At 38.9% G+C, this 27,879-nt stretch overlaps 1 protein-coding gene across 8 annotated transcripts in view; it reads right to left on the bottom strand.

Annotated features, from left to right (window-relative positions):
* SLC35F5 (solute carrier family 35 member F5) overlaps window positions 1-27,879 on the bottom strand; it is a 54,156-nt gene that overhangs the window by 18,541 nt on the left and 7,736 nt on the right. For 6 of the 8 annotated variants that reach the window (XR_004647729.1, XM_034786358.1, XM_034786352.1 and 3 more), the window contains 11 exons: window positions 24,079-24,161; window positions 23,549-23,641; window positions 18,907-19,051; window positions 17,770-17,913; window positions 10,749-10,811; window positions 9,811-9,892; window positions 8,315-8,505; window positions 6,092-6,173; window positions 3,189-3,276; window positions 1,689-1,753; window positions 1,207-1,311 (listed from right to left, as the gene is read on the bottom strand). Coding sequence is in view for 7 of the 8 variants with exons in the window: in XM_034786358.1 (XP_034642249.1) it covers window positions 1,207-1,311; window positions 1,689-1,753; window positions 3,189-3,276; window positions 6,092-6,173; window positions 8,315-8,505; window positions 9,811-9,892; window positions 10,749-10,811; window positions 17,770-17,913; window positions 18,907-19,051; window positions 23,549-23,595 (1,012 nt within the window). In the remaining variant the exon portion in view is untranslated. The remainder of the gene's footprint in view (window positions 1-1,206; window positions 1,312-1,688; window positions 1,754-3,188; window positions 3,277-6,091; window positions 6,174-8,314; window positions 8,506-9,810; window positions 9,893-10,748; window positions 10,812-17,769; window positions 17,914-18,906; window positions 19,052-23,548; window positions 23,642-24,078; window positions 24,162-27,879) is intronic. The other 2 variants (XM_034786356.1, XM_034786357.1) reach the window with 2 other exon arrangements.

Below are 27,879 nucleotides of genomic sequence, written 5' to 3'. Positions count from 1 at the left end.
AGTTAGACTGACTGGTCTGTAATTTCCCAGAGATCCTTAAGTACCCTATCATAAATTTCATCAGGGCCTGCCAATTTATCTAAATATTCTTTAATCTGTTCTTTCCCTATTTTGGCTTGCGTTCCTTCCCCCTTGTTGTTAATATTGATTGTATTGAGTATCTGGTCACAACTAACCATTTTAATGAAGACTGAGCAAAAGAGGCATAAAACTTCAGCCTTGTTGATGGCATTAGTTAGCTCTCCTTCCCCTCTAAGTAGTGGACCTACACTCTCCACCTTTCTCTTGAGCCTAACATACTGAAAGAACCTCCTCTTATTGCCACATGTCCTTTGCTAGGTGTAACTCATTTTGTGCCTTACCTTTTCTAATTTTGTCCCTACATGCTTATAACATTCTTTTGTATGCCTCCTTAGCAATTCATCCATGTTTCCACTTTTTGTAGATATTTTTGCAGATTACTAATTTTGCAGATAGTTCCTTAAAGTCTCACTAATTAGCACAAAGACTGGGAGACTCATTGCAAATTACTGATTTCTGTGAATTAGCAAGCAACTGAACACAAATGTACTATGGTCATTTATTTCATCATTTAGTTTTTATTTATATTTCATGATATACTAGTACATTTGAAATTTTACTAACATGAAAACTCACAATAGCATTTTGCTATTAAGTCTGCTCAGAGGCAGGGACAGAACACTACATTTTTGCAGGTTAGTAAGACTCTATGGCACCATATATGGCTTCTGGTTTGCAATTTGGACTTCAGAAATTATGGCATTGCAAAGTGAAGTGACCATATTGAACTGCTCACTACAAAACCTGCACTACAACAAAAAGTTCAGCATACCAATCCAGTTTTTATTCAATATAAAAATACATCACAGGAATTAGCAACAGAGGTATACTCACTTTATCACTGATGGCCTTACACAGAGATGTGTCAAGCACCTGAGATTCCCACTGACTACAGTGAGAGCTACTGCTCAACACTCCTCAGGATCAGGCCCTAAGAACTGACTAGTACTGAGAATACTCAAAGATTAAGGCCCTAAACCTGTAAACACATATATGCTTAACTTTACATGCACGTTTAAGTGTTTATAAGATTGGGGACTGAAGAGCAAGGGACTCAGTTATTCTATAAACGAAAGTTTTGTTTTCAATATTGTCATTGCTATATTAAAATATTGCTGTTCTTACCAAAGAACATTGGTATATCAAGCTTATCTTCTCTGTCTACTTTTCTTTTTATCATAACTATATAGACAGCATACAGCATTGCTCCTACAAGAGACCATAGGGAACCTGTAAAAGTTGAAAAATATTATTTTAAGACAAATGGGTTAGGCATAGTGTTATGAATCTGACTATCATACTTAAATCCCTCTACTGGGCAATTTTCTAATTGTAATAGTTTATTATAGAATCCATTACTATATAAAATGAATTAAACTTATGAAGATATGACCCTCTACATGCATATATTGAAAGGGTATTTAATAAAAAACATTCCTTAAAACAAGCCACTTTCAGCAGTCAATCTTCCAGAGTCTAATACATGATAGATTTACACTGCATTTCCTTCTCCCACCCTGTAGTTTTGAGCAGTTTAAAAAAAAACCTGTTACATTTATCTTGGTATTACAATTTACAGTATAAAATTTAAAAAATATTTAATATACCTATTGTACCTCTTCCTGGAGATTTCTCAGACCCAGAGAAATTAACAAGTACTACACCGCCAATGCTAGGAAAAAACATCATCAACTATTAGGCATACCACAGTTTTGTGTTTTTTTTTTTTTTTAAATCTGTCTCACACACGCACAGCAACAAATAAAGACACCAGTTTTTAGATATCTGTAATTAGATTGAACCCAGCTTTTGGTGAACCTGTGCTTTAAGGCCTACTCCAGAGCTCAATTAAATCAATATGATTCTTTGCACTGACTTCCCTGAACTATGGATCAGGCCTTTGAGAACAACGCTGACACGTCACAAATGATGTGCATTAATTAAAAACATCTGCATTTTATTTAGGGTATTTACTATCTATTCCAGTATTTTCTCACTTTCTCTTCACAAACATCATTATCTCAAGGCGAGGTCACACTGACTATTCTGCTGTTTTCCACGCGCTTCTGACGTGAGCCCTGCTTCTACAGGTCTCGCGATATCAGGCTAAGACTTGACAGAACAGTTGCTCTGTCTGACACTTAAATGGCTGCACTTAAACCCTCTTTCTTTTACTGCTTCCACACGATATTAAGTTTCATTAAACATCTAATGCTTTCCATCTGCATTAAAACAAAATCTAAAATTAACTATCAGACAAATGTGTTAGCTTTTATTATCTAATAATTTTATAACCAAATCCTATGGTTATATCTTAAATTAGGTTAAATGACCACTAAAACATAATTGCTTAAAGATGTCCTGCCCATTACAGTTGAGCACTACATTCACTTTAACTGACTAATAAAACGAAAGAATCTGAAGCATATCACCATTTTCGTATACACACTATATACTTGGCCAAAACTCCACTGACCCAGAGTGGAGAAGAAAAAAAAAAAAAATAGTTCAGAGCAGATCTGTAAAATCTGACAGCTGAGAGTTTTGAATGATAGCGGAACAAAACTGTGAAACTATCCAGATTACCCATATATCACAGCATCATTTCTCCTAACCCATCTAAATATTTAGAAATTACTTAAGTATCATGCACACAACTTTCAGACACAAACATTAAAAAAGTCAAAATTAGGTGAACTTCAAATTAGCTCCCTAATGCTGCACACCAAAGTCATCTGACCCAAAACATGAGTTCAAGTGAAAATATATAGCAAAAAACAAGTCATTCCAGAGCAGACTAGTAACATCACAAGGTTCCAGCAGTGTCTAGTCTTCAGCACCTAGCATATAGGGAATTCTATTAAAGAAAGGTTTATATTTAGAGGGAGGAGATTCCTGGTCAGAGCAGTTGTCAAAAAAAGTGAAATTTTAAACAGGCACTCTTCGACATTTTATTTTCTTTAAAAAACTTGCCAAGATCTGCTACTCTTGAAATAACATTCTTCACCAAATAAACTGAACTATCTCAAACAGCTTAAAACAGTACCAGCTTGTTTAGGGATAGAGTCAGAGAAGGGGTGTTGGAAATTAAGAGTTCATATTCCTACCTTAAAACGACAGCTAACAGTTTGGAAAGGGTAAACCGATCTCCACTGTTACTTGGAAACACTGCAGCTAAGATTAAGGTAAAAAGTCCTGTAAGAGAAAATAAAAAGGTGTAACATCTTTTCAAGCTTTATTACTAACCTGTTCAATAAACTGTACTACCACTATCTCAAATTTATTTTAAATGTTGTCTAATCACTTCAGATTAGTTTCCATACTTTTAATCTGAATTTTTGCAACAGAATTAGTATGTCAGTTTGTCTCTAATTTTCTTGTAATGCTACATGTTTACAGTGTCTAAATTGAAACTCAAAATCTATGCCCCAGATAAGTAAAAATACATTTAACAAAAATGAAGATTGAAATTTAAACATGCAAAGGAAATAAACTCAGTTAAGTCTTTAAAAAAAAATATCAGCCCATGTCAAAACCAGTGTATATTGGAATTACACTTTTTAAATAGCAATAACTAAAGCGGTGCACTATTCTTGGGTTGTGATAAATGTAAATATCAGCTTTGAAAGACAGTCTAATTACACGTTAAAGCAAAACTGTGGAGCAATTAGTGTCTGTCATACTATGATAAAATTAGACAGTCTCACTGAACATGTAAAAAAAACCTATTTAGAGAACTTGTTGATGTCCATAGTAGGAACAGATTATGGTTTCTGGGTCAACAGAAATAGGAAAGATACAAAAAAAGAGCTCATATAGTTTTAAATTAAGACACTTCAATGGCAGGAGTAACCATTTCCTAAAAACACTGTAGCCTGGTACTACTTCTCACCCCTCCAAACAGTGGAATTGACTGGTTCTAATTATGAATCCCCTGCAAAATAAACCTTTGTTTTTATGTTGCAAACTTGAAAGGGTGCTAGATTTTTGTTTTGTTTTCAGTTCAAAAGCAGATTTTTTTTCCTTAAAGGAGATCTGCAAGTGTAAAATTCACAAAACTAAAATTAGAATTATGTCCTTAATGCCTCCAGTGACCAGCGTCAGGGTATACAGCAGAGCCTCCATTGAAATTACTCTCATTCCCACCCTTCTTTGGGTTATTGTAGCCCAGACCTGTCACCAGCTCTTTGCAACACAGCAGCTGTGCCATTTAGTTCAGATCACATACACAATACTCACTTTGGCCTTGGCTACACTTGCAAGTTACAGCGCTGTAAAGCCTCCCCCAGCGCTGTAACTCACTCCCTGTCCACACTGGCAGGGCACTTACAGTGCTGTATCTCCCTGGGTACACCGCTGCAGGTACTCCACATCTCCGAGAGGAATAACAGCTGCAGCGGAGTGGCTACGACTCACGGGTGTGAGTGTAAACGCTGTACTAATCACCTTGTCAACTGGCCAATCCTCTCCATTGTTGTGACCGACTGCAGGAATGCGGAAGTGCCGGTTTCAAAGCTCATACCACAGAGAAAAGCAAAGAGTTTGCAGCTTGCTTTGAGTAAATAAATGAATGAGCAGGGGGCCAGGAGTTCGGAACTTGCAAAATAGAGAGCTGACACGCTCCAAAAAGCACTCTCTCTCCCCCCACACTCCCTGTCACAATTCACCCCACCCTCCCCGTTTTGAAAAGCACGTTGCAGCCACATGAGTGCTGGGATAGCTGCCCATAATGTAGGGTTACCATACGTCCGGATTTTCCCGGACATGTCTGGCTTTTTGGGCCTCAAATCCCCGTCCGGGAGGAAATCCCCAAAAGCTGGACATGTCTGGGAAAATAGGGAGGGAGGGCCCGGCGGTGCTCGGCCAGGGCCGGGGCTGCTCGGCTGGGGGTGCTCGGCGGCGCTGGGCCGGGGGTGCTCGGCTGAGGGCCGGGGCCCCAGGGCCCGAGCCATGCAGGAGACGCCGGGGCCAGAGCCTCTTGGCCTGGGCCGGCTGACTGCCAGGAGCCGCTCGGCCAGGGGGCCGGACTGGGCTGTGCCTCGCCCCAGCCCCAGCTTACCTGCTGCCTCCCTGTTTCAGGCTTCCCGTGAACATTGATTCGCGGGAAGCAGGGGAGGAGCAGGGGGTGGAACGTTCAGGGGAGGGGGCAGGGCTGGGGGCGGGGACTTTGGGGAAGGGGCGGAGTTGGGGCGGGGCCGGGGCCCCGTGGAGTGTCCTTTTTTAAAACTAAAATATGGTAACCCTACATAATGCACTGCTCCCAACACAGCTGCAAATGGTGCAAGTGTGGCCACACCACTGCGCTGGCAGCTGGCAGTGTGGACAGACTGCAGCGCTTTTCCCTACACAGCTGTACGAAGACAGGTTTACCTCACAGTGCTGTACAGCTGCAAGGGTAGCCAAGGCCTACATATAGTCTACGGGAGTATACTGCTTTCCCCCTCCCCATTTAAAAAAAAAATTACACTGTAAATTTTATTATTGTTCTCATACCAATTAAAACTTAAAAGTGTATAGAAACTGCAATAGTGATCAGCTTAAAGACAAAAAACCAAGGAAATTTTGCACATCGATTTCAGGTGTGGCTCCGTGTCCAAGAAAAGTAGCTCAGTTTTAAAACTGAAATTTCTTCTGTACATGAAGGATTTTCTTTTTTTTTTTTTTTTTTTTTTTTAAAAAGAATAAGTTGCAGCCACCTAAAAGGTCAGCTTTCCGTGCAACTACTACAGTCCAAATAGTATCCTAACTATAAAAATTTAATGTACTTGCAGAGCTATATAAAGACAAAAGAATGCAAGTTGCAAAGTGGTAAGACATAAAGATAGTAAAATAATTTGCAAAAATATACGGAATGCTTCTAAGCTATCATGTTTGTTTTTTTAAACTTTACGCTTCTCAAAGATACACATAATAGTCAATTTAATGAAATAGTGCTGGCATAACAAAAAAAGAGCTCTAATTTATAAACCGCTATTTCAGTAGTTCTTATAATGCACATTTGGTATCTTACCAGAGGTTGAAGATACGATATTAACTATGGCAACTTGTGCATGTAAGAGTGCTTCTTGATAAGAGAAGTTTGCCAAAAACCACTGCAGAACAAGGAAAGTAGTTTAATGAATAAATGGATAATCACAAAAGGTATTAAAACAGTCTTTTTTGCCTGTGTATTAACTCCTGCAATTTTTAGATTTTTTTATATTTACCAGAGTTATCACTTGAACCAGTTTACACAAAAATCAATCAGAACAAGACTTTCACACAAGTCCTTTTGTCTTATAAATAACAATATCAATTTCTAATTGTTATTAAGAAGAGGCAGAGGCATTAAGTAGCAGAGGTGAAAACAGGCAACATGAACAGTTTCAGTGGCATCTACAAGAAAGTAATTATTGCAGACTTTATCTCCAGCATCTATTTTTTTTAATCAGTGAAAATAGCAACTGCAAGTCAGCAACAACCAAAAAGCAAACAACTTAGTCTGAAGTCATCATTTTCAAACTGTTTGCAAAAACAGAGAGAAACTACTTATTTCCATAAATCTCAAAAGGTTAAATTAACTATCATCCCATTTAAATGGATTCATATACTGGGGTCCTATAACATCTTAAGTACACAAACAAACAAGCATCTCCAAAATAGAGATAATACAGTGTACAGATCAATTATTTAACAGGTATTCTGTGAGGATTAAATGTTTGTAAAATACTTTGTAAAACAGTAAATATTAGATCATGTAGTGGGCAAGAGCTCATTAATAATGTTATACCAAAGATGTTCTTAGTTCTCCCAAAAATTATTTCAAAAAGATTTTACTTTTTGAATGATGACCAAGAAAAATACAGCAGTAGATACAGCCGAGGTACCTTTTAGAAGCAACTGCAAAAGCAAGAGCAGTATCATTTAATTTGTTTGTAAACAAAAAAGAATAATTTTATTCCAGACAGTTTTTAAATATATATGCATAAATAGAAAATAAATCTTAAAAAGATAGTTACTTTATAATCTCCTTCATATACATGAAATATGAAACTAGTTTTCCTTTAAATTCTATGGACATCCTCTCAATATATGCATCCATCTCAAGAAATTCCAGTTGTCGTATCACTGTCCTCTGGTCAGTACACCAGTTAAAGCCACCTCCTGAACTGCTATACCGTGAAGTATCTCCTGCTGTCCAAAGAGCTATGTGTGGCTTGCTCTTAACCGTATTTTAAATAAAATGTCTCTAGCAGCACAGTGGGGCCACTGTTAGAAGGGCCACCACTGCTTTGTTACCCTCCTCTTCAGTGTTGACTCTTAGGAAACATGCCACTCTCACCTCTGTGTTTCCATGACACTGAGAACTGCTGCAGAAGTACACCTCTACCCAGATACAATGCGACCCAATATAACACGAATTTTGATATAACACGGTAAAGCAGTGCTCCGGGGGGGCAGGGCTGTGCACTCCAGCGGATCAAAGCAAGTTCAATATACCACGGTTTCACCTATAATGCGGTAAGATTTTTTGGCTCCCGAGGACAGCTTTATATCGGGATAGAGGTGTATGTGAAGCTGACCAGTCTGCTGATGAGGATAAAGACATCTTGCAGCCCTACCTATTCTCATTGGGGAGAGTTGAGGATATCCTCTGCCCCAAGCCAAACATCTTCACATCACTGCATGGTGGTGTATAATGCCACAGGATGAGACAGACAAAATGGTGGCAGCTTTCAAGAGGTTCCACAGAAAGAGAGCAGGGCAACAGCTGTATTTATAGGTCCTTTCTCCTTCTCCACCCCCAAACTGAAAGGCAGTTCTACATGCTATATCCATGAAGTTGTGGGTACAGTCAGGGCTCGGCCCCACTCCCCTATACAAGGAACAAACTGGTGTTTAAGTAACCCTGGATTTCTGCCCGGGCCAGACTAGTGAGTGACTTGCCACACCCATTCCGAAGAGTGGAGTAAGACATAATTTACAATGGCCTAGCAGTAGAACCTGTGCTACAATTAAATGCAAGCCTGAAAACCCACTGTACTGTTCAGAATTGCATTTTAGGGAAGTGCAAATAAGAAAGGTTATGCTGCATTTAGCATATATATATATATATAAATATAAAATAAGAAAAACACTGAAAAAAAATAGACCACAATCCAACGTTAAATACAAGTTCATTTTCATTACTATGTAAAACAGTTCGATATTTGTAGCTATACTTAATAATTTTCTTAAAGAACAAAGGACATACCACAAAGCAAAAGAAAAAGCTGATTTTTGCTACTTGAGTTGCAGTGAGTTTCCCTACAGTTTTTAATATTGATTCCTGCTCCTTAACAGTTGGATATGACATGCGAGACAACTTTGCTTCCAATGCATGGCTCGATGGGAGTTGTCGAATCTCCATAACATTACTGAACCTTACACGAGGCTTTTTGGGAGCTTAAGGAAAAAACAAAGTGGCACATGATCATTCAACTTTTCACTCTATTACACAGAAAAGAAAAGAAAAAAAGGGATGTTTGATCCCATTGATTACAGCAGTTCACAAATCATGACATGAAGCTTCTCCCTCCAACAAAAGATTTGCTTTAATTCTTTTTTTAACAAAATAGTATTTATACCACTTGATAGGGTACTAATGAAAAAGGATCTCATAATTGTTTTAAAAATTATTATGGTCTGTTCAGAGTAACTCCTTTGAAACGCGACAATGAAGCCTGTTACTTTATTTTCCCCTCTACTTTGTATGCACATTGTATTTTTAAAAATGCACAATAGTTTAAGTTCTAATAATTTTGTTTTAAAGAAATTAACATCAGATGTTAAAAGCTGCATGAATTTGCATGCATGGCAAAATTAAAGTTATGTTTTTGATCTTACAATGTTGCCTATACCAAATTAAACTGATAAAAAGATTCCATGACACAAGTAGTGGTTAAGTTAACAATAAAAGAATTAGCTCAGTGACAGAGTGATAATGATTTGAACTTCCATTTTCTAGTCCTGTGATGGTGCCCTGGCCCCTCTGAAGTCAATAACTTCATCCTGGGGCCAGGATTTCACCTGATTTCTTGTTCTTTAGACAAGCAGGGCTACAGAGGCAACAAAACCAGGCCCTAGGCAAGAGACACTATCTTGTGTTGTTGAAGAGTCTGGCTAGTGTCTCTCAGCAAAAAAGTACCCCATACAATTATGCTAAACTGTAAGAAAAGGATGGTTGCAATATACCATTCTGAGGGTAGGAGCGTTACACAGATCCTTGAAGTTTCAGTAGGAATCTGGAGGACTTTCCAGGTTTGGAGAATGGGTCAAAGAATCTAATAGTTACATCAGACAGGCAACTTTTATATACGAACAAGAGTTATTGTTTTTGTTTTCATTTAATAAACAATACTAATTACAACAGTGTCTCAGGTTTTTCTATAGCACCTATTACTGTTGTAGCTGACAATATGCACAGCTATCCATTAAAAAAAATTTTTTTAAACCCTGACCAACGTAGCTGTTAACCTAACTTTTAAGTTTAGACCAACTCTAAAAGTGTGTATGTGGGGGGAGGAGAATCCCAAAATTCCACCCCAGGAAAGGCAAAGGAATGAGGCCGGACACCTAAGGGGATTTGCTCACAGAGACCAGGAACAGGATAGTGGTGGAGCTAGCTCTGCAACCACAACAGGGGCAATACAGACACAAAAATAGGCCCTGTACCAGAGAGCATTTCGAAATTCTGAAGTCTTTACTCACTTTTTTCAGTATCACTATTAGCACTGCCACTCTTTTCACTTGGTAAGTCATGAAACTTTACAGGAACATACAAAGGTTCACTCTGAAATGCAGCAGGACAAGTAGCATATGCAGTTAAACAGACATTGAAACTGTTAGCCAAACTTATCTTAGGATACCTGGAAACAAAATACTGAAGGAAAAACAAGTTCCATAAAATAGCAAGACAGTCAGAATTTTTAAGCAGTATCACCATCTCTCTACCAAGTCTCTTCACTACTACTAAGATATTTCACCTTCTAGTACATATATAAAAATACATGATCAATCTATTTTAGAATATATTTTAAATCCACTAAGTAAACTTTTTTTTTTTTAAGTTAATATTTTAGACCAGTCCAAATATAGCAGCTAGCAGGCAGGTCCCAACAAGATTTAAAAATGAAGACTGACAAAAATCACCTAAATAGTAAACCTGGCTGTAGTTTATTTCAGAGGATAAAAAATGACTGTCCATTTCTCTTTCAAGTTGTAAGATGGGATCATGAAATGTTAATGTGTTCACCTCCAGCTGAATCACAGTTGCACGGCTTTGGATTTGAAAGCTGTTTGGATTTATCACTGGCTCTCCACATTTTGCTTTGCAAAAATTGAGCTGAACCTGGGAATGCATCCCTTGTATGACACACTGATATTTCTTTCATAGTCCAATCTAAATTCAATTAATGTTTTATTTCAGAGAGATCCCACATCTCCCACTATGAGTAGCACTATTTCTTGCATGACACATTACTGCCATTTTAACTAAATGCTTTTCAGTCATTTTGATTAAAGAAGAAATGTAACTAATCTTATTTCCTGAATGCCTGCAAATTTAAGTGTACAATTTTTAAAATAGGTTGGAAATAATGGACAAACACAGTGGTGTCTTAATCATACAAAAAAATTAAGGGACTTACCAAAGAACTGTTTACAGTGTTATCTGTTGTACAAGCAGCAAAATAACCTTCAGCATCTGCAAACTAATTAGAGATTTTACATTTAAAATTCTAAGAAGTCATAAAATTTTAATATAAAATGCTAAGTAAAAAAATGTTTACATTGTAGTCTACCATAGTTTAGTCACAAAATACTGAAAAGGAAAAAACTATAAAGTTGATTAATATTTTACAAGCCAACAGAGAAGATCGGCAACAGCAAAACTAGGACTTGTTCTGCAAAGAACTCTATAAAAGCAATTCCCTACTGGCTTAACACATAATCTATATATAACTGTTTCTTATCAGAAATGCTGAAGGAATTATTGAATTTAATGTCTATAAATATATTAGGTTGGTTAAGTATCAGGGGGTAGCCGTGTTAGTCTGTATCTACAAAAACAACAAAGAGTCTGGTGGCACCTTAAAGACTAACAGATTTATTTGGGCATAAGCTTTCGTGAGTAAAAACCTCACTTCATGCCTCCAGCTTCCATCCAAGACACATCATACGATCCATTGTCTACAGCCAAGCCCTAAGATACAACCGAATTTGCTCCAACCCCTCAGACAGAGACAAACACCTACAAGATCTTTATCAAGCATTCGTAAAACTACAATACCCACCTGGGGAAGTGAGGAAACAGATTGACAGAGCAAGACGGGTACCCAGAAATCACCTACTACAGGACAGGCCCAACAAGGACAATAACAGAACACCACTGGCCATCACATACAGCCCCCAGCTAAAACCTCTCCAGCGCATTATCCACGATCTACAACCTATCCTGGAAAATGATCCCACACTCTCACAGACCTTGGGAGGCAGGCCAGTCCTCGCTTACAGACAACCCCCCAACCTGAAGCAAATACTCACCAGCAACTACACACCACACCACAGAAACACCAACCCAAGAACCTATCCCTGTAGCAAACCTCGTTGCCTACTCTGTCCCCATATCTACTCTGGCAACAGCATCAGAGGACCCAACCACATCAGCCACACCATCAGGGGCTCATTCACCTGCACATCCACTAATGTCATATATGCCATCATGTGCCAGCAATGCCCCTCTGCCATGTACATTGGCCAAACCGGACAGTCCCTCCGCAAAAGAATAAATGGACACAAATCGGACATCAGGAATGGTAACATACACAAGCCAGTAAGTGAACACTTCAATCTCCCTGGTCATTCTATCACAGATTTAAAAGTCACTGTCATTGAACAAAAAAACTTCAGGAACAGACTTCAAAGAGAAACAGCAGAACTAAAATTCATTTGCAAATTCAACACCATTAATCTGGGCTTGAATAGGGATTGGGAGTGGCTGGCTCACTACAGAAGCAGCTTTTCCTCTCCTGGAATTGACACCTCCTCATCTATTATTGGGAGTGGACTACATCCACCCTGATTGAATTGGCCTTGTCAACACTGGTTCTCCACTTGTGAAGTAACTCCCTGCTCTCCATGTGTCAGTATATAATGCCTGCATCTGTAGCTTTCACTCTATGCATCCGAAGAAGTGAGGTTTTTACTCATGAAAGCTTATGCCCAAATAAATCTGTTAGTCTTTAAGGTGCCACCAGACTCTTTGTTGTTTTTGTAGGTTGGTTAAGGTTGGTGCACAAAGCATTGTTTTAAAACAGTCAAATGTCTAATAGTACAGCTTTCAGTAACAAGCAGGGTAGATAAAAATCAATGATTTTTTAAAAAATAAAAAGTGTTGGATTTTTATTTAAATCAGATTTTTTTGATAAAATGCTTTTTGAGAGAAAAACCTATCTAAAGATAGTTTTAACTAAGATACGTTATAGCTCAAAGATATCTCATCATGGAATAGGGGTTATAAATTCTAATTCTATAGTATGAGACAATATATTAATGTAATGTTTAAGAAAAATTTTGTAAATGAGTTCCAATAGTTCATGGATTAGGAACCCAATTTTATGGGGTTCCAGGGGCTTCTATATAGATTATTTAGGTTAATCTTTCTATCTACCCAATGGGACTCAGTGCTCAGTCTAGATTCAAGATACCATCAGAGATGCTTAGATTTGCAGTTCTCAAACTGGATTTGTGTCTCCAGAGAGAACATGCTTGTTAACAACAAAAATGTTTTTAAAAAAATAAATAATATATGGAGGTGAGAAATAACAGACCTCAACCCTATTGTCCCTCTGAAAATTTATGTACACAGATTCAATCCCTTACCTCTCTCTAAAAGTGCAAAGTTTCAAAAAGTTCAATGAATAGAAGATTGTTGGGAGCAAAATAGATCTGGACAAGGAGAAGAAGTCTGGAGATAAATGTGAGAAGGGAGGGACAGGCAGTAGAAACAAAAGTGAAACTGTTTGAGCAACATATTCCAGAAGTCTTGAGGTCTTTCTGAGTGTAGCCTTCATTGATTTGAGATCTGCCATACCATTCTCTCACTAGAAGGGAAAACCTAAAATGGCAGCAGGCCATAAAAGAGACCCAGTTCAGGAATATTTTAATGAAGTTCCTCTACCTGTGGGTAAGACAGGCATGAGTGCAAAATGCAAACAGTGCAACAAAGAAATGCAAGGTCTGGTTGCCCGAATGAAACGACATCATGAGAAGCGTCCCTTCTCAGCAGGAAGCTGTGATGAAGATGATGAAAGAAACATGTCTGAACATGCAGGATCTTCAGGTTAGTAAACTTTATTTCATACTTCTTTCTTAAAGACTGCCTGTTTTCCTTCTGGACTATTCTTGAATTCTCATGTTTGAGCAAAATATATAGTGGTTACTCTATAGTACTATCATTTTAGATGCAGTGATGATAAAAAATAAATAGCTGAAATAGGCAGATCTTCCTTTTACAATTTCATCTTTAAAGTAGTACTGTGTCAGTGAATGCAATGAATAATACTAAATGAGCAGTGTGGTAATAGTAATTAAATAACTGCATTGACTTATTTTGTTTAGGAGAATCCCTCCTCAACATACAGAATTCTGAAGACTATCCACCTTCAAGATCACCATCATTTTCAAAAGTTTCAAAGTTATCTGCCAATGATAGTGTTTCAGCTACATCATCTATATCACATAGCCACAGTATATGACCTGTAGCAAAAAGGAAATAATAATAATAATAATAATCTCCATCATCCAGAAACAACCATAGATAAGTTTGTGATAAGAACCAGCAGATTACAAAAAGAGGTAATTGATGAAAAAATTGCCCAGTTTATTTATGGAACAAACTCTCCTTTCCGCATGATTGAGAACCCACACTTCATTAACATGGTTCAGTCATTAAGACCAAGATACAGTCCACCCAACAGAGCAGATGTCACAGGCAAATTGCTGGATAAAGTGTATGAAAGAGAAATTGAGCAGTGTGCAAAAGGTCTAGAGGGTGAAATTGTTAACCTGAGTCTTGATGGGTGGAGCAATGTCCACAATGATCCTGTTGTATGTGCTTGTGTGACAACAGAAAAAGGGAATGTCTTCTTTACAGAAACAACTGATACATCAGGAAATGCACACACAGCAGAATACTTACAAGAAGTAGCAGTAAAAGTTATAACAAACTGAAAAAAAAAAATCAAATGTCTAGTACGCATCTTGGACACAGACAATGCTGCAAATGTATCCAAGATGAGAAGAAATTATTTAGAAGAGAGTCCCAAACTAATAACATGCGGTTGCAGTGCTCATTTGATGCACCTCCTAGCCAAAGACTTCAGTGTTCCAGAAACAAAAGCTAATGTTGTTGAAATTGCAAAATGCTTCCATAACAACCACTTTGCAGCAGCTGCTCTGAAAAAAGTGGGAGGAACCAAGCTAATGCTCCCACAAGACGTGCGATAGAATTCAGTAGCAGACTGTTTTGAGCACTATATCAAGAACTGACCTAATCTGATGACTGTTGATGAACAAAATCATGAAAAAATAGATGGCACTGTCACAGCCAAAGTTCTCAACATTGGGCTTAAGAGAAATGTTGAACACATGCTGAGTACCCTGAAGCCTGTTTCTGTAGCCTTGAACAAAATTCCGGGGAAATAGTTGTTTTATTGCTGACGCTGTTGGAATTTGGAAGGAACTGAGTGAGATCTTAAAGAGAGAAATATGCAGTGACAGAGTTAAATTACAAGCATTAAAAAAAACAAATGGGACAAGCACTATCTCCAGTTCATTTTCTTGCAAATATTCTCAATACTCGGTACCAGGTTCAAACCTTAACTGCTGAAGAAGAGGAGTTGGATATGACATGGACAAACAGCAATCATCCCTCCATAACGCTAACTATAATAAAATTCAGAGCTAAGGGTGAACCATTCAAGAAATGACAGGTTTCAGAGTAGCAGCCATGTTAGTCTGTATCCGCAAAAAGAACAGGAGCACTTGTGGCACCTTAGAGACTAACAAATTTATTAGAGCATAAGCTTTCGTGGGCTACAGCCCACTTCTTCGGATCCATATAGAATGGAACATATATTGAGGAGATATATATACACACACACATAGAGAGAGCATGAACATATTCAAGAAATATGTGTTTGCTGATGATGTTTTAAAGAAAGTCACACCAGTGAACTGGTGGAAGTCACTTAAGCACTTGAATTCAGAGACGGTTGAAGTGATAATATCACTTTGAACAACAGTAGCTTCTTCTGCTGGTGTAGAAAGAATATTTTCTTCCTTTGGACTAATCCATTCCAAACTGAGAAATGGTTTGGGACCTGAAAAAGCAGGAAAGCTTGTTTTTCTTTTCCAGATTATGAACAAACAGGAAAATGAAGGTGAAGATGACTGAATTAGCTGCAGAAGCCAATATTTTAAATTTCTCGTGTTAACCTCACTGACATAGTCGATTCAATTTGTTTTTTCTTTTAATTTTTTCATTTAACTGTTTTAGTTAAAAACAATTTTAACAAAAAAACACCTGATTTTAAAAAACTTAAAATGTTTAATTAAATTCATATGCTTATTTTGTTAAAATATTGTATGTTTGCTGTTGAAGAAAAAAAAATCCAAAATACATATCAGTTTTCAGGTATCTAAAAGGATGTTATAAGGAGGAGGGAGAAAAGTTGTTCATCTTAGCCTCTAAGGATAATGAGGAGGACAAAGCAGTCATACCTATTGATCTGGATGGGTTGGTAACCTGGGCCTGTTCCAAACAAATGTATTTTAATATGGCCAGAGGCAAAATTATGCAAGGAACACAGTCCATAACCTACACAATGGGGAATGGTGTCTTGGAAAACAGTGATTCTGAAAAGGATTTAGGGGACATAGTGGACAAGCAACTGAATGTGTGCTCCATACACCATTCACATTAGATCTTTTTGCCAGATCTGTGGCTGTAGGAACAGTGAAGTGACTTTACCTCTGTATACAGTGTTGGTGACTCCTAAACAGGACTACTGCATACCATTCTTGTGTCAACATTTTAACATGTTGAAAAACTAGAGAATGCTCAGAAACGAGCCACAAAAGTGCAATGAGAGCTAGAAGAAGTGCCTTCCTTAAAAATCTCAATCTATTTAGTTTATTGAGAGGAAGATTGAGAGGTAACTTGACTATGGTTAAAGGTCTTGAGAACATGATCTATGAAGGAATGCTGAAAGAATTGGGTTTGTTTAGTTTGGAAATTTCTCCTGGAATTGCTTCTATGCCTCTACATATGATGTTAGTTCCAGGTAGGGTTACCATATTTAAGGTTTTAAAAAAGGGGGACATTCCACGGGGCCCTAGCCCTGCCCCTTCCCCAGCCCCACTCCGCCCCCTCCCCTGAGCACCCCGCATTCCCCCTCCTCTCTCCCAGCCATGCGAAACAGCTGCCCGAGCACTACTGGCTTCACGGTTTGCCAGGCAGCCCTCAGACCTCCAGACCCTGCGCCCCTGGCCGGGCGCTTCCCCTCCCGGGCTCTGGCTACACTGTGGAAGCGCCTGGCCGGGGGCGCAGGGTCTGGAGGCTGCCCGGCAAACCGTGAAGCCGGTAGCGCTCCGGCAGCTCTACTCTTCAGCTACACAGAGCTGAGGTGTCTGGGGGGGAGCAGCAGCAGCAACCACCGCCGCGGGGGAATCCGCCTGCAGCTTGCAGCCTGCCGGAACTGCTCAGGTAAGCAGGGGACTGGGGCAGGGATGCCGGCATTTTCCCGGACATGTTCGGCTTTTTGGCAATTCCCCCCGGACATGAATTTGAGGACCAAAATGCCGGACATGTCCGGGAAAATCCGGACGTATGGTAACCATAGTACCAGGCCTCTCATGACAGTTTAGAGTCTTTAGACACTGAATTTAATACCAAACACCAAATTTGAGTGTAGAATATGCCCACCATAATGTGAGCAGAGTCTTTGTCTACAAAGTTGTTTAACAACATAAAACCCTACCCATACTTCTACCAAGTTCCTGAACGTGATCTCAAAAAAAAAGTGTCTGATTTTAGTCTCTCTAAACATGCTATTCAGAATTAATCTTAAGAAACTGGATATAAAAAATGACAAATCATAATGTTAGAGTACTAATTCCAGGTATAGACTCAATTGTACAACCTGCAATTACCATTTCCGTCTGTTCAGTTTGTAATGGTACTTTAATGAAATCAGTATTTGATTCACTTAACATCTGAAGTTTAGCTTATGTTATTGTAAGGCCAGGTCTACAGACAAAGTTTTGCCAACATAGCTATGTTGGCAGGGAAGACACGGAGGAGAGGAAAAAGCAAACAAACCAAAACTTTAACTGACAGATATGACAGCAAAAAAAAAAAAAAAAAAAAACCCTTATGTAGATGAAGCTTATAATGTCAAAATTATTTTTGCCAGTAGAACCAATGTTCAGGGTGGTGGCTTAACTATGCTGCGTAAAGAATTTTTGCTGGCATAATGGGCATCTTCAGTAGGGGGCCTTGCCAACAGATCTATCAGCAAAGTAATATACGCTAACCCTCAATTTCCCCCCCCCTTAAAACTTCGAATTATTGCGTATCTTTAGGTCATTAAATTGAAAAATACTTACAAAAGCTGCATGCCTTCCACGAAATCCACGTGTACACTGTTGCCTCCATGGTTTCCAAACAATAAATCCCAAGAGGTATAGAACAAACATGGACGTTTTTGCAAAGGTACTGAAAAAAGGCTTCTCGTACTTCGAAAAAACATACTGCGGAATGAAAATAAAATAGTTATAGTCTTCATAATTACTGAGGAGTCATGTGACTTCTCAATTAATCAGTGCTTTTCAAGTCCAAATCAGCCCAGCAGGTTTTCTTGAAGTCAAAACACATACAATAGAATCTCAGAATTACGAACACCAGAGCTACAAACTGACTAGTCAACCACACACCTCATTTGGAACTGGAAATACACAATCAGGCAGCAGCAGAGGAAACAAAAACAAACAAACAACCCCACAAATACAGTACATTACTGAGTTAAACTACTAAAACATTAAAGGAAAAGTTAAAAAAAAAAAGATTTTACAAGGTAAGGAAACTGTTTCTGTGATTGTTTCATTTAAATTAAGATGGTTAAAAGCAGCATTTTTCTTCCTCATAATAAAGTTTCAAAGCTGTATTAAGTCAATGTTTATTTGTAAACAAGCTGGAATTGTTTAAAAACTACAGTTGAGCAACAGTGATCTTTAAGTTTAGTCTATTAACAGCAACATTGCTTATTTTTCAGTATGGGAACCAATATGGCCATAATAATTTTCCCTAACAGGCTACTGGCAGTAGTTTCATAAAATCTGAAATGTAAAGCTAGAATGACAGGTTCATTATATAGACTAATTTTTAAGGATATAATTAGATTACCTGTTCCCTGTGGCAATAGTGGCATTTTTTAAACAGATATAATAATAAGTAAATCAGGTTTTGACTCCCTAACTAAAAAATAAAAATACTTGTTGGTTCAAGATACTGACAATTTCTAGATTAAACAATACCCTCCATAGTTAAAACAATAGCTCTTACATTGTGCTGGCTCATAGCACTGTTTAGCTACCTGGAGAATTCTGATTTTTTTTCACCCTTTTTTAAGATTAAAAAATGTGTCAAGTAAAACTCTGTAAAAATGTGATCAGAGCTTCAAAAATGTCTATGTAATAGTATTCTCCCCCCTTATTTAAAAATAAGAAGCATGAAAAAATGCTTACTGAAGTGAGTTCTGAGGAGGCAACCCATATCACATCAACAAGTAGAAGAATGACAATTCCAAGAGCCATTCGCTTACGCTGAGTGGAGGAACTGCACTGGGAGCTCATTCGGTTCATGATAAAAACCCACACCATTTGTAACCTATTGAACATCAATACAGAACAAAATACAGATTTATAGATAGTGACTATAAATATAGTATATATAAATATAAAGGAAAGTAAGAAAAAAGCCATCAGTAGCATTTAACAGACATTACGTCTGTGTAATATGCTATTGAGAGACCCAGGTTACAGTCACTGTTCCGAAGCAGGGACTTGACACAGGTTTCCCAGATCCCAGGTTAGTGTCCTAGGCTATAAAGGTATAAGAGGGACCCCACAATCTCGATGGTTTTGTGAATCTAGACCCTTTGTTTTTAAATATCCTTTGCTTTTAATAAGACAAAAAAGCTGAAAATGCCCCAAATCTAAACAAAATGTTTCAATTGACCCAAAATGTATTTTTTTTCCCCCAACTTTTCAATTCAGCAAAAATTCCAGTTTGGGTTGACCTGAAATTATTTTTTTTCCCCAGAATCAAACAAATAAAATAAAAAAAATCAGTTATTCATACCGCATGAATACTGAGTACCTAGCTATCAAAACAACCACTGTAGACTAGGGGCAGGTCTACACTAGAAGTACGACAGTGGCACAGCTGCATGTTTGGTGAAGACACTCCATACCAACATAGCACTGGTATGGGCAGCGCTTAGGTCACTGTAATTTGCATTGCTCAGAAGGGTGTCTTTTTCACATCTGAGTGACATAAGTTAAATAACTTCAGTGGTAGTATAAACCTGTCCTAGCTTTCAACTAGATGTGTAATATAAAAGGAAATTAAGAAGACTTATGTACAGATGTATTTAAAACAAAATAAAAATCAACAGGAGAGCAAGCAGACATGTCTACTACAAATTTCAAGACAAACAAGTTTAGGTTAACACACAGAGGACCTTTGGCAATTTTAAAAAGTCCCTACCCAAGTTGGTACTGACAAGATCTACTTTATCAGGACTTAAGGATAAGGAAGAGATGAGCAAATTACTAGAATACCAAGAGTATAAAAGGGTTTAAATGTTTAACTATGGTAATACTTGCTTATATGCACAGGAAGGAGCATACTGATCAAATAAGGGCATTAAAAATATTGTCTAGGCTGCAAAATCCAGTCAGAAAATCCTAGACATACAGCTGTCCACACAAATTATTTCTGCTGCCCTGGGCATATGCATCATCGTAACATCTTTAATTATATGATCACATACTATTTTTTCCCCACAGTACCTCTGCCTCATTCAGTGCACAGGATGGATATACATGGCAACAGAGTAAATACTGCATGGCCAACCCCAGGCAGTCACTGCAAATTCTTAACTTTAGCTTTCACAGTCAAGCGCTTGAAACATTCTTTTAACAGTTTTTCTGAAGTTGAAGAAGGTATATTGTAAAATATCATACAGGTCTTTTAAAGTGCAGAGAGAGTGAAATCAACCCATCTTTTCTATATCTTGCTACAGATGCCTTTGAAATCACAAGCTGCATTAGCCTTACTCCAAACAAAGTCTTATCTTGACCATGCCAGCAATACACATACATTTGTACATTCACCAAGGTGAGAGAAGGGGACTCAAGTTTATTATACAACTAAATCTACAGTTTTATGAGGCACTAAGACTGCCCATCAGTAGACCTGAAATTCGGCAAGACCTTAAGTTTTATGATTTTAAAAAAGTATTAGTTTAGAATGACAAAATATTTTCTTTAGACTCTGAACAGGAAGTTAGAAGTCTCATACCTGGGACTATTATTGCCAGAAAGAAGTTAAGTACTCGCCAGTGGACCTTGGTAAGAGATATTGATTTAGCAAGCTTTATGCTTTTAACTGCACTTCTAAATAAATAAATGTATTCTCAGAATATGTGTAAGAGATTTAGTCATGGAAAATTTCTTTCTATTTATTAGAATAAAAAGCTATACTAGTAAGGATTCCTTAATGAGCTGAACTACTAACTCATTAACTTTTACGTAGCAAATCCTGACTCTGGAATAAACCAAGACAACCTTTGCTGAAAGAAATAGTGTAACAAAATAGCTGGCCCCTCTCCAGTTTCAGTCCAGTTATGTGCCCTAATTTGGTGTGATGTGGAGGGCAGGGTTGCCCCGGGAAGCTTTAAAAAAGTGACAGCCAAAGAGAAGAGTTCAGAATCCAAATTCTAGAGAGAGCACTCAGGAGAAAAGCAAAGCTAAACTGAAGGAGGGAGGGAATATCCCTGAAAGAGGGATTAGAGAGAGTTCCCAAGCTATGCAGTGGACCCAGATAAGGCTGTTGATAGTAGAAAGCAGGAAGGCAGTTGGGTGTTCACCTACAAAACTTCCGCAGGCCAGAGAGCCATGACCAGAGAGGGCTGAAGGTTGACACTAGCCAAGGGAGATGTCTCCTGCTCTTTGAGCTGAAGAGCCAAAGAGGGCTAAAGACTGGGGAGTGATGGAGTTGTGACCCTGTTGATGTCTCCAGGTGAGGGCTAGCTGAGAATGAAGCAGGGCAAAAAGACCCCAGCTAGAGAGGCTGGGGGCTCAGGTGTGGTGAGAGACACTAAAGCTATACTGAGTCTCCGCTCCTCAGGTTTCTGATATTAATTGCCTTGCCCAGTAAATCTAGTCCCACCTCTTCTAACTCCTGGTCTCCTTGTCAAGGCATTTCCAATCTCCCCCCACCCCAATTCCTTGTTACCAGTCTTCTTGCCCAGCCAGGCCAGTTTCATCCCCCACTCCCTGATCTGGCTCTCTCCCTTGCCTCTGACCTCCCATCACCTGCCCACATTCCCCAAACCTGCTGGCTCCCTCTCTCCAGGCTTCTCACCCAGCCTCAGTGTCCTCAACTCCCTTGATTACTTATGCAAGTCCCTTTGCTTAGTCAGTTCCAGTTCTCCCGTGCACCTCAGCTCCTTGCCACATCTGTCTTCCCTCACCTCCATATATTGCCTCCACCCCACTGGTTCCCAGTTCCACTCTTGTCCTGCCAGTCTCGGTCTCCCCCATCCCAATCCTCATCCAATCTCAGTTCTCCCAATCCCCTGTTTTCGCACCCTGTTCTTCCTCCGCCGGCTCCTAGACCTAGCAACTGAAACCAGTGTCTAATAATGGGAAGTGCTGGGTAACTTAAACAACAAGCAGTGCTACCTGCCCCACTTATACTGTTGCCAGCACATGTTGTATACCTTTCCCCTACCCTCTGTTTGTATGTCTGTCTTTAGATTATGAGCAAGACATGGATCATTCCTTCACCTGTTTGGAAAGCAAACTGTTAGTGCTACCAGAAATAATTAACATGCATTTGTATTACAATAATGCCTAGAAGCTCCTGTCAGGATTGGGAGCCTCATCACACTAGGTGCTGAAGAGAATAAAGGGCTCTCCCAGCCTCAAAGAGCTTAAAATCTAATTAATATGCAAAAAATGGGTGTAACAAATAAGAAGAATAAGGAAGTGCAGTAAAACAACATGCTTTTAAATAGGCCCGATATGTGCACAGCCAGACAGTTATGTTTTTGTTGATTTAAACAGACAATTAATTAAGATAAATATCAGAAGTCCCTGATGGCAATCCATGCAGCCATTATTCATTGGCAATTTCCCCATAAATAGTGACCCTTGAAGAAGAATCCAATGAATTTCCAGGGAAGATCAGATAGGTGTTCTCTACAAAAAGGAAGGTTGGAAAAAGCATGCAGTTGTTTGTGATGGAAGCAGACTGGAAGACAATAAAGACTGGAATGGATGATGGAAGGGAGGGCTTGACATAAAAGAGAAAATGTGGATAAAGCAGATAGGAATCCACTTACAAAGGACCTGATGAGGGCCAGAAATTTTTATGTAACGTGGTGGTGAAGGAAAAAATAATTGAGGAATCTGAAGAGGTGAAGACAATACATGTTGAAAACATTGGGCCAGGAAGATGATCTTAAATAATATTCTAGGGCCAAGCCCTTTGCACAATGCATAGGCCAAACAGGACTTGTGTGTGGAGGAATTCAAGGAAGCCAGAGGGAAGGAATTTTCTCCCACACCCAGGCTGTTGACAGGTAAAAAAGAGTGGCTCTCAAGCTTGTATTGCAGCCTGAAGGCTACTGTAGCCTAAGGCTCCTGCATGCCTGCTTTGCTTAGGTTAGGAACAACCAGTAAATCCACTAAACGGTGGAGCCACTGACCCTCAGCCATCACACGGCCTAGTCACATCCCAGATCCCCCTGCTGCTCCAAAGCACACAGCTGGTACAGATCATCCGAGTCTCTTGACCTACTCTTCTGTATCAGACCTACCCCACTTCTGTTCTGAAATCTGCTGGAGAGAATAGTGGAGGGCAGGATATCCCCCTAAAGTTACTCTTTTAATATTTCAGAGGAGATCACAAGTTCTCTCGATTGGTTTATATTTTATAGATATACTAATACATATTATACTGCTTTCTACTCATGGTTAGTCATTTTAAGTGACACCAACTACAAAACCACTTTTGTCTGAAGGGTTTTTTCAATACTTATTAAAAGTAACAGCCAAGATCACCATAACTCTAAGAAATTAGAGAAAAAATATTTATCTTTTCAGTTTTCTTTTGCATTTGACTGCAATGTGTGTATTTAGCATCTCCACTTCCCCTATATAGCCAGTTTCTTGTTTTCTGTGTTTCACACTGCAACAAGAAAAAAAAAAAAAAGCTTAATAGGAAAATGTGATTGAGAAATCTCAGTTTGCACTCAAGACAGGTGTAGTACTGACTAGACTGAAAGTTGACGGAGTCCTGTGTATCTATTCTGATTCTCAATATCAAACCCATGATTCTTCTCTAAAGCTTCGATACAAGACACCTTATAGCACTATGTATTTAAGCATTATTAAAGTCTGTAAAATTTAATATCGAATGCAAAGTGTGTGAAGAGAAGATATTTTGGCTATCTTAAACTGTTGTACTATTTCAATTCTTTCACAATATGCAAATAGATTTTAAACCATGACTATTTGTAAAAAGGAAGTGAAAATATGCAGTATTTTGTTTCCCCACATTGAGAAAAACATGCTGAAATAAAAAAACGTTGAGAAAATAATTACTGATATTTATATTTGACATACCTGCACAATAATTTTTAAAAACAAAATAAATGCTTGGACTTTAATAGACTTCAAGCTGCCACTGTCAAGATGAAAGCTGTCTCCTAAAATAAAAAAATAAAATTTTAAATACTTTTTAACATATACATGTTCATTCAATAAGTTTTCTAAACAGAAAACAATAAATTAAATTGCAATATCAAAACTCCCAAGCCCTAAATCTTACAGATACAAATATAAACAATCTTAACAATTCAGTCCATATTTGAAGGTTTGAAAATCATTAGTAATATAGAGCATGAAGGTGAAAGAATAGTGTCAGGTGTGGGAGAACAACCCTTCTCATTTAAATCCCTCTTAATAATCCACAAATGGAAACAGTTTTCTCAAAAAGTTTAATTACACTGGCTCCTTCCTCTAGTTCTCCCAGTGGAGTTTGTTTTATGGGTCTTACATTTGGTGCAAAGACTGTATTGATATCAGTGTCTTGTGCTTGGGCTTAATAGTAATATTTAAATTACATTATAGAAAGATATGTAATTGCATGAATGAAGGGGAAGACCTTCATTCTTAAGTATAACTGAAATGTCCTTACTAAAAAATGTTTCAGATTCAAACACGATTTGGAAGAGCATGTAAACATTTTTAAAGTTTACTATTTTAAGGCTAAACTGTAGCAAAAACAAAGTTTTTCCTCTTTATAGTTCCTTTTTGATGAAAGACAATCATTCTCTCTCCACATCATGGTTCAGGTTCTCCAAAAATATTCAACAAAAAAACAGTTTATTGTATTTGGGGAGTCTTTTCACATCATAGATGATAGGAATTGCTACACTAGATCAATCACCGGTCCATCTAATCCGGCATCCTATCTCAGACAGTGGCTAGACAGAAGATGCTTTCAAAGGTGAAAAATCCTGTAATTGATGAGTCTGAGTAAACAGTCCATAGAGAAAGTTTCATTTTAACTTCAGACATCTTATACTTTAAAAGATAGAGAATTCTCTCTCCATTTTTTTTTCTGTCCTACCTAATGCTCTCCTTATCCACGTAAGTGCATAATCCTTTTTAGAATCCGATTAAGTTCTTGGCTTTAATGATACCTTGTGTCAATGAGTGTCACAGATTGTGTGTTAAAAAGAGGGAGCAGTGAAGGGCAAACTTTTTTTCCCCCCAACTCTACATTTCATCTTTAATACCTGCCACGGGTGTACCCTCTAGCTAGCAAGGCCTACGAGCTTTTGTTCTTTCTTGTTCACAGTTTAACTGATGCTCTCCAACTACTCTAAGTTACATTGAAAAAGTGAATCAAAGAAGAATCAACACAAATGCAGGGCTCGATCCTGCAAGCAACACCCTTAATTCCCACTTAACTCCATCAAAGTTGGCTGCCCAGCACCGTGCAAGTTCAGACTCTCAGACCTGCAGGGTTTCTTTTCCCCCACAGAAAATACGTTCTGTTGGAGAGGCACTGCCTTTTGCCCACCAGGGACTATTGTGGCACTAGAGCAGACCGGCAACTGGCTCACTATAGCAGCCAACAGAGAGGAGAGGCTGCGTTCCCTACAGTGCCATGACTGCGAATCCAGGTGAGGAGGCACAGAAGATTGGGGGGAGGGGAGGGATGACAAAGGGGCTGAATGGGAGTCACATGGGGGGTCGACTGGGGTTCAGAAGGGCTAGTGGGAAGATTGGGGTGGGGGCTGAATGGGAGTGGGTCACATGATGACAGAGGATGGCTGAGAGAGGATACAGGGACACATAGGGTCAGGGGGAAGAAGAGTGGTTGAGTGGGGATGCAGGGACACACAAGGACTGAATGGGAGAGGCTAGGGATCAGCATGGGGGAGGGTCCCCAACTCCCTAACAATCCCTCCCCTACCCCCCATGCTGATTTTGCTCGTTAAAAAAATGTTAATAAAATTGGTGACTGAACTCCGTGGGGGAGAATGGTATGTCCCCTGCAATGTTTTACCCAAATTCTGCCATATATTTCATGTTTTAGCAGTCTTGGATGATGACCCAGCACATGTTGTTCATTTTAAGAACAATCACTGCAGATTTGACAAAACACAAAGTAGGTACTGATGTGACATTTCTAAAGATAGCTATAGCACTCGACCCAAGGTTTAAGAATCTGAAGTGCCTTCCAAAATCTGAGAGGGACGGGTGTGGAGCATGCTTTCAGAAGTCTGAAAAGAGCAACACTCCAATGCAGAAACTACAGAACCTGAACCACCAAAAAAGAAAATCAACCCTCTGCTGGTGGCATCTGACTCAGATAATGAAAATGAACAGACGTCAGTCTGCACTTCTTTGGATTTTTATTGAGCAGAACCCGTCATCAGCATGGACGCATGTCCTCTGGAATGGTGGTTGAAGCATGAAGGGACATAAGAATCTTTAGAGCATCTGTAGCGTAAATATCTTGTGACGCCGGCTACAACTTTCAAATGACATTGTAAACAAGAAGGGGGCAGCATTATCTCCTGCAAATGTGAATCATAGAACTGGAAGGGACCTCAAGAGGTCATCTAATCCAGTCCCTTGCACTCGTGGCAGGACTAAGAATTATTTAGACCATTCCTGACATTCCAATGATGGAGATTCCACAACCTCCCTAGGCGATTTATTCCAGTGCTTAGCCACCCTGACAGTTAGGAAGTTTTTCCTAATGTCCAACCTAAACCTTCTTTGCTCCAATTTAAGCCTGTTGCTTCTTGTTCTATCCTCAGAGATTAAGAAAAACAATTTCTTCTCCCTCTCCTTGTAACAACCTTTTACCTACTTGAAAAGGTATGTCCCCTCTCAGTCTTCTCTTTTCCAGACTAAACAAACCCAATTTTTTCAAAAACAACAAGGAGTCTGGTGGCACCTTAAAGACTAACAGATTTATTAGGGCATAAGCTTTCGTGAGTAAAAACCTCACTTCTTCGGATGCNGATGTAAGTAGCATGATTTATTCAAGCATATTCATAAATGTGGATGATGAAATAATGGAATATACAATGAGAGGATATTATATAGTGTGACAGTTCAGGCCTGATCCTATGTACCTCATGCACTCAAAGACCAAAGTTTTCAAACTTGGATACCTAGTGTTAGGCATGTTTACTGGCCTGATTTGAGCACACACAGCTCCCACAGAATTCAGTGGTACTCAGCTCCTCTAAAAATCAGTGCCTAGAATGGTGTCAAGTATCAGGGGGTAGCCGTGTTAGTCTGTATCTACAAAAACAACAAGGAGTCTGGTGGCACCTTAAAGACTAACAGAGTTATTAGGGCATAAGCTTTCGTGAGTAAAAACCTCACTTCTTCGGATGCATCCGAAGAAGTGAGGTTTTTACTCACGAAAGCTTATGCCCTAATAACTCTGTTAGTCTTTAAGGTGCCACCAGACTCCTTGTTGTTTTTGTAGATACAGACTAACACGGCTACCCCCTGATACTTGACACCAATTTTTTCAATCTTTCCTCATAGGTCATGTTTTCTAGACCTTTCATCATTTTTGTCACTCTTCTCTGGACTCTCACCAATTTGTCCACATCCTTCCTGAAATGTGGCGCCCAGAACTGGACACAATACTCCAGCTGAGGCCTAATCAGAGCGGAGTAGAATTACTTCTCATGTCTTGCTTACAACACTCCTGCTAATACATCTGAGAATGATGTTCGCTTTTTTTTGCAACAGCATTACTCTGTTGACTCATATTTAGCTTGTGGTCCACTAAGACCCCAGATCCCTTTCCACAGTACTCCTTCCTGGGCAGTCATTTCCCATTTTGTATGTGTGCAACTGATTGTTCCTTCCTAAATGGAGTAC

The sequence above is a fragment of the Trachemys scripta genome, chromosome 11, assembly GCF_013100865.1.
Source record: "Trachemys scripta elegans isolate TJP31775 chromosome 11, CAS_Tse_1.0, whole genome shotgun sequence".
Classification (NCBI taxonomy): domain Eukaryota; kingdom Metazoa; phylum Chordata; order Testudines; family Emydidae; genus Trachemys; species Trachemys scripta.
The sequence above is the reverse complement of the archived record's forward strand: the minus strand, read 5'-3'. Positions and strand labels throughout refer to the sequence as shown.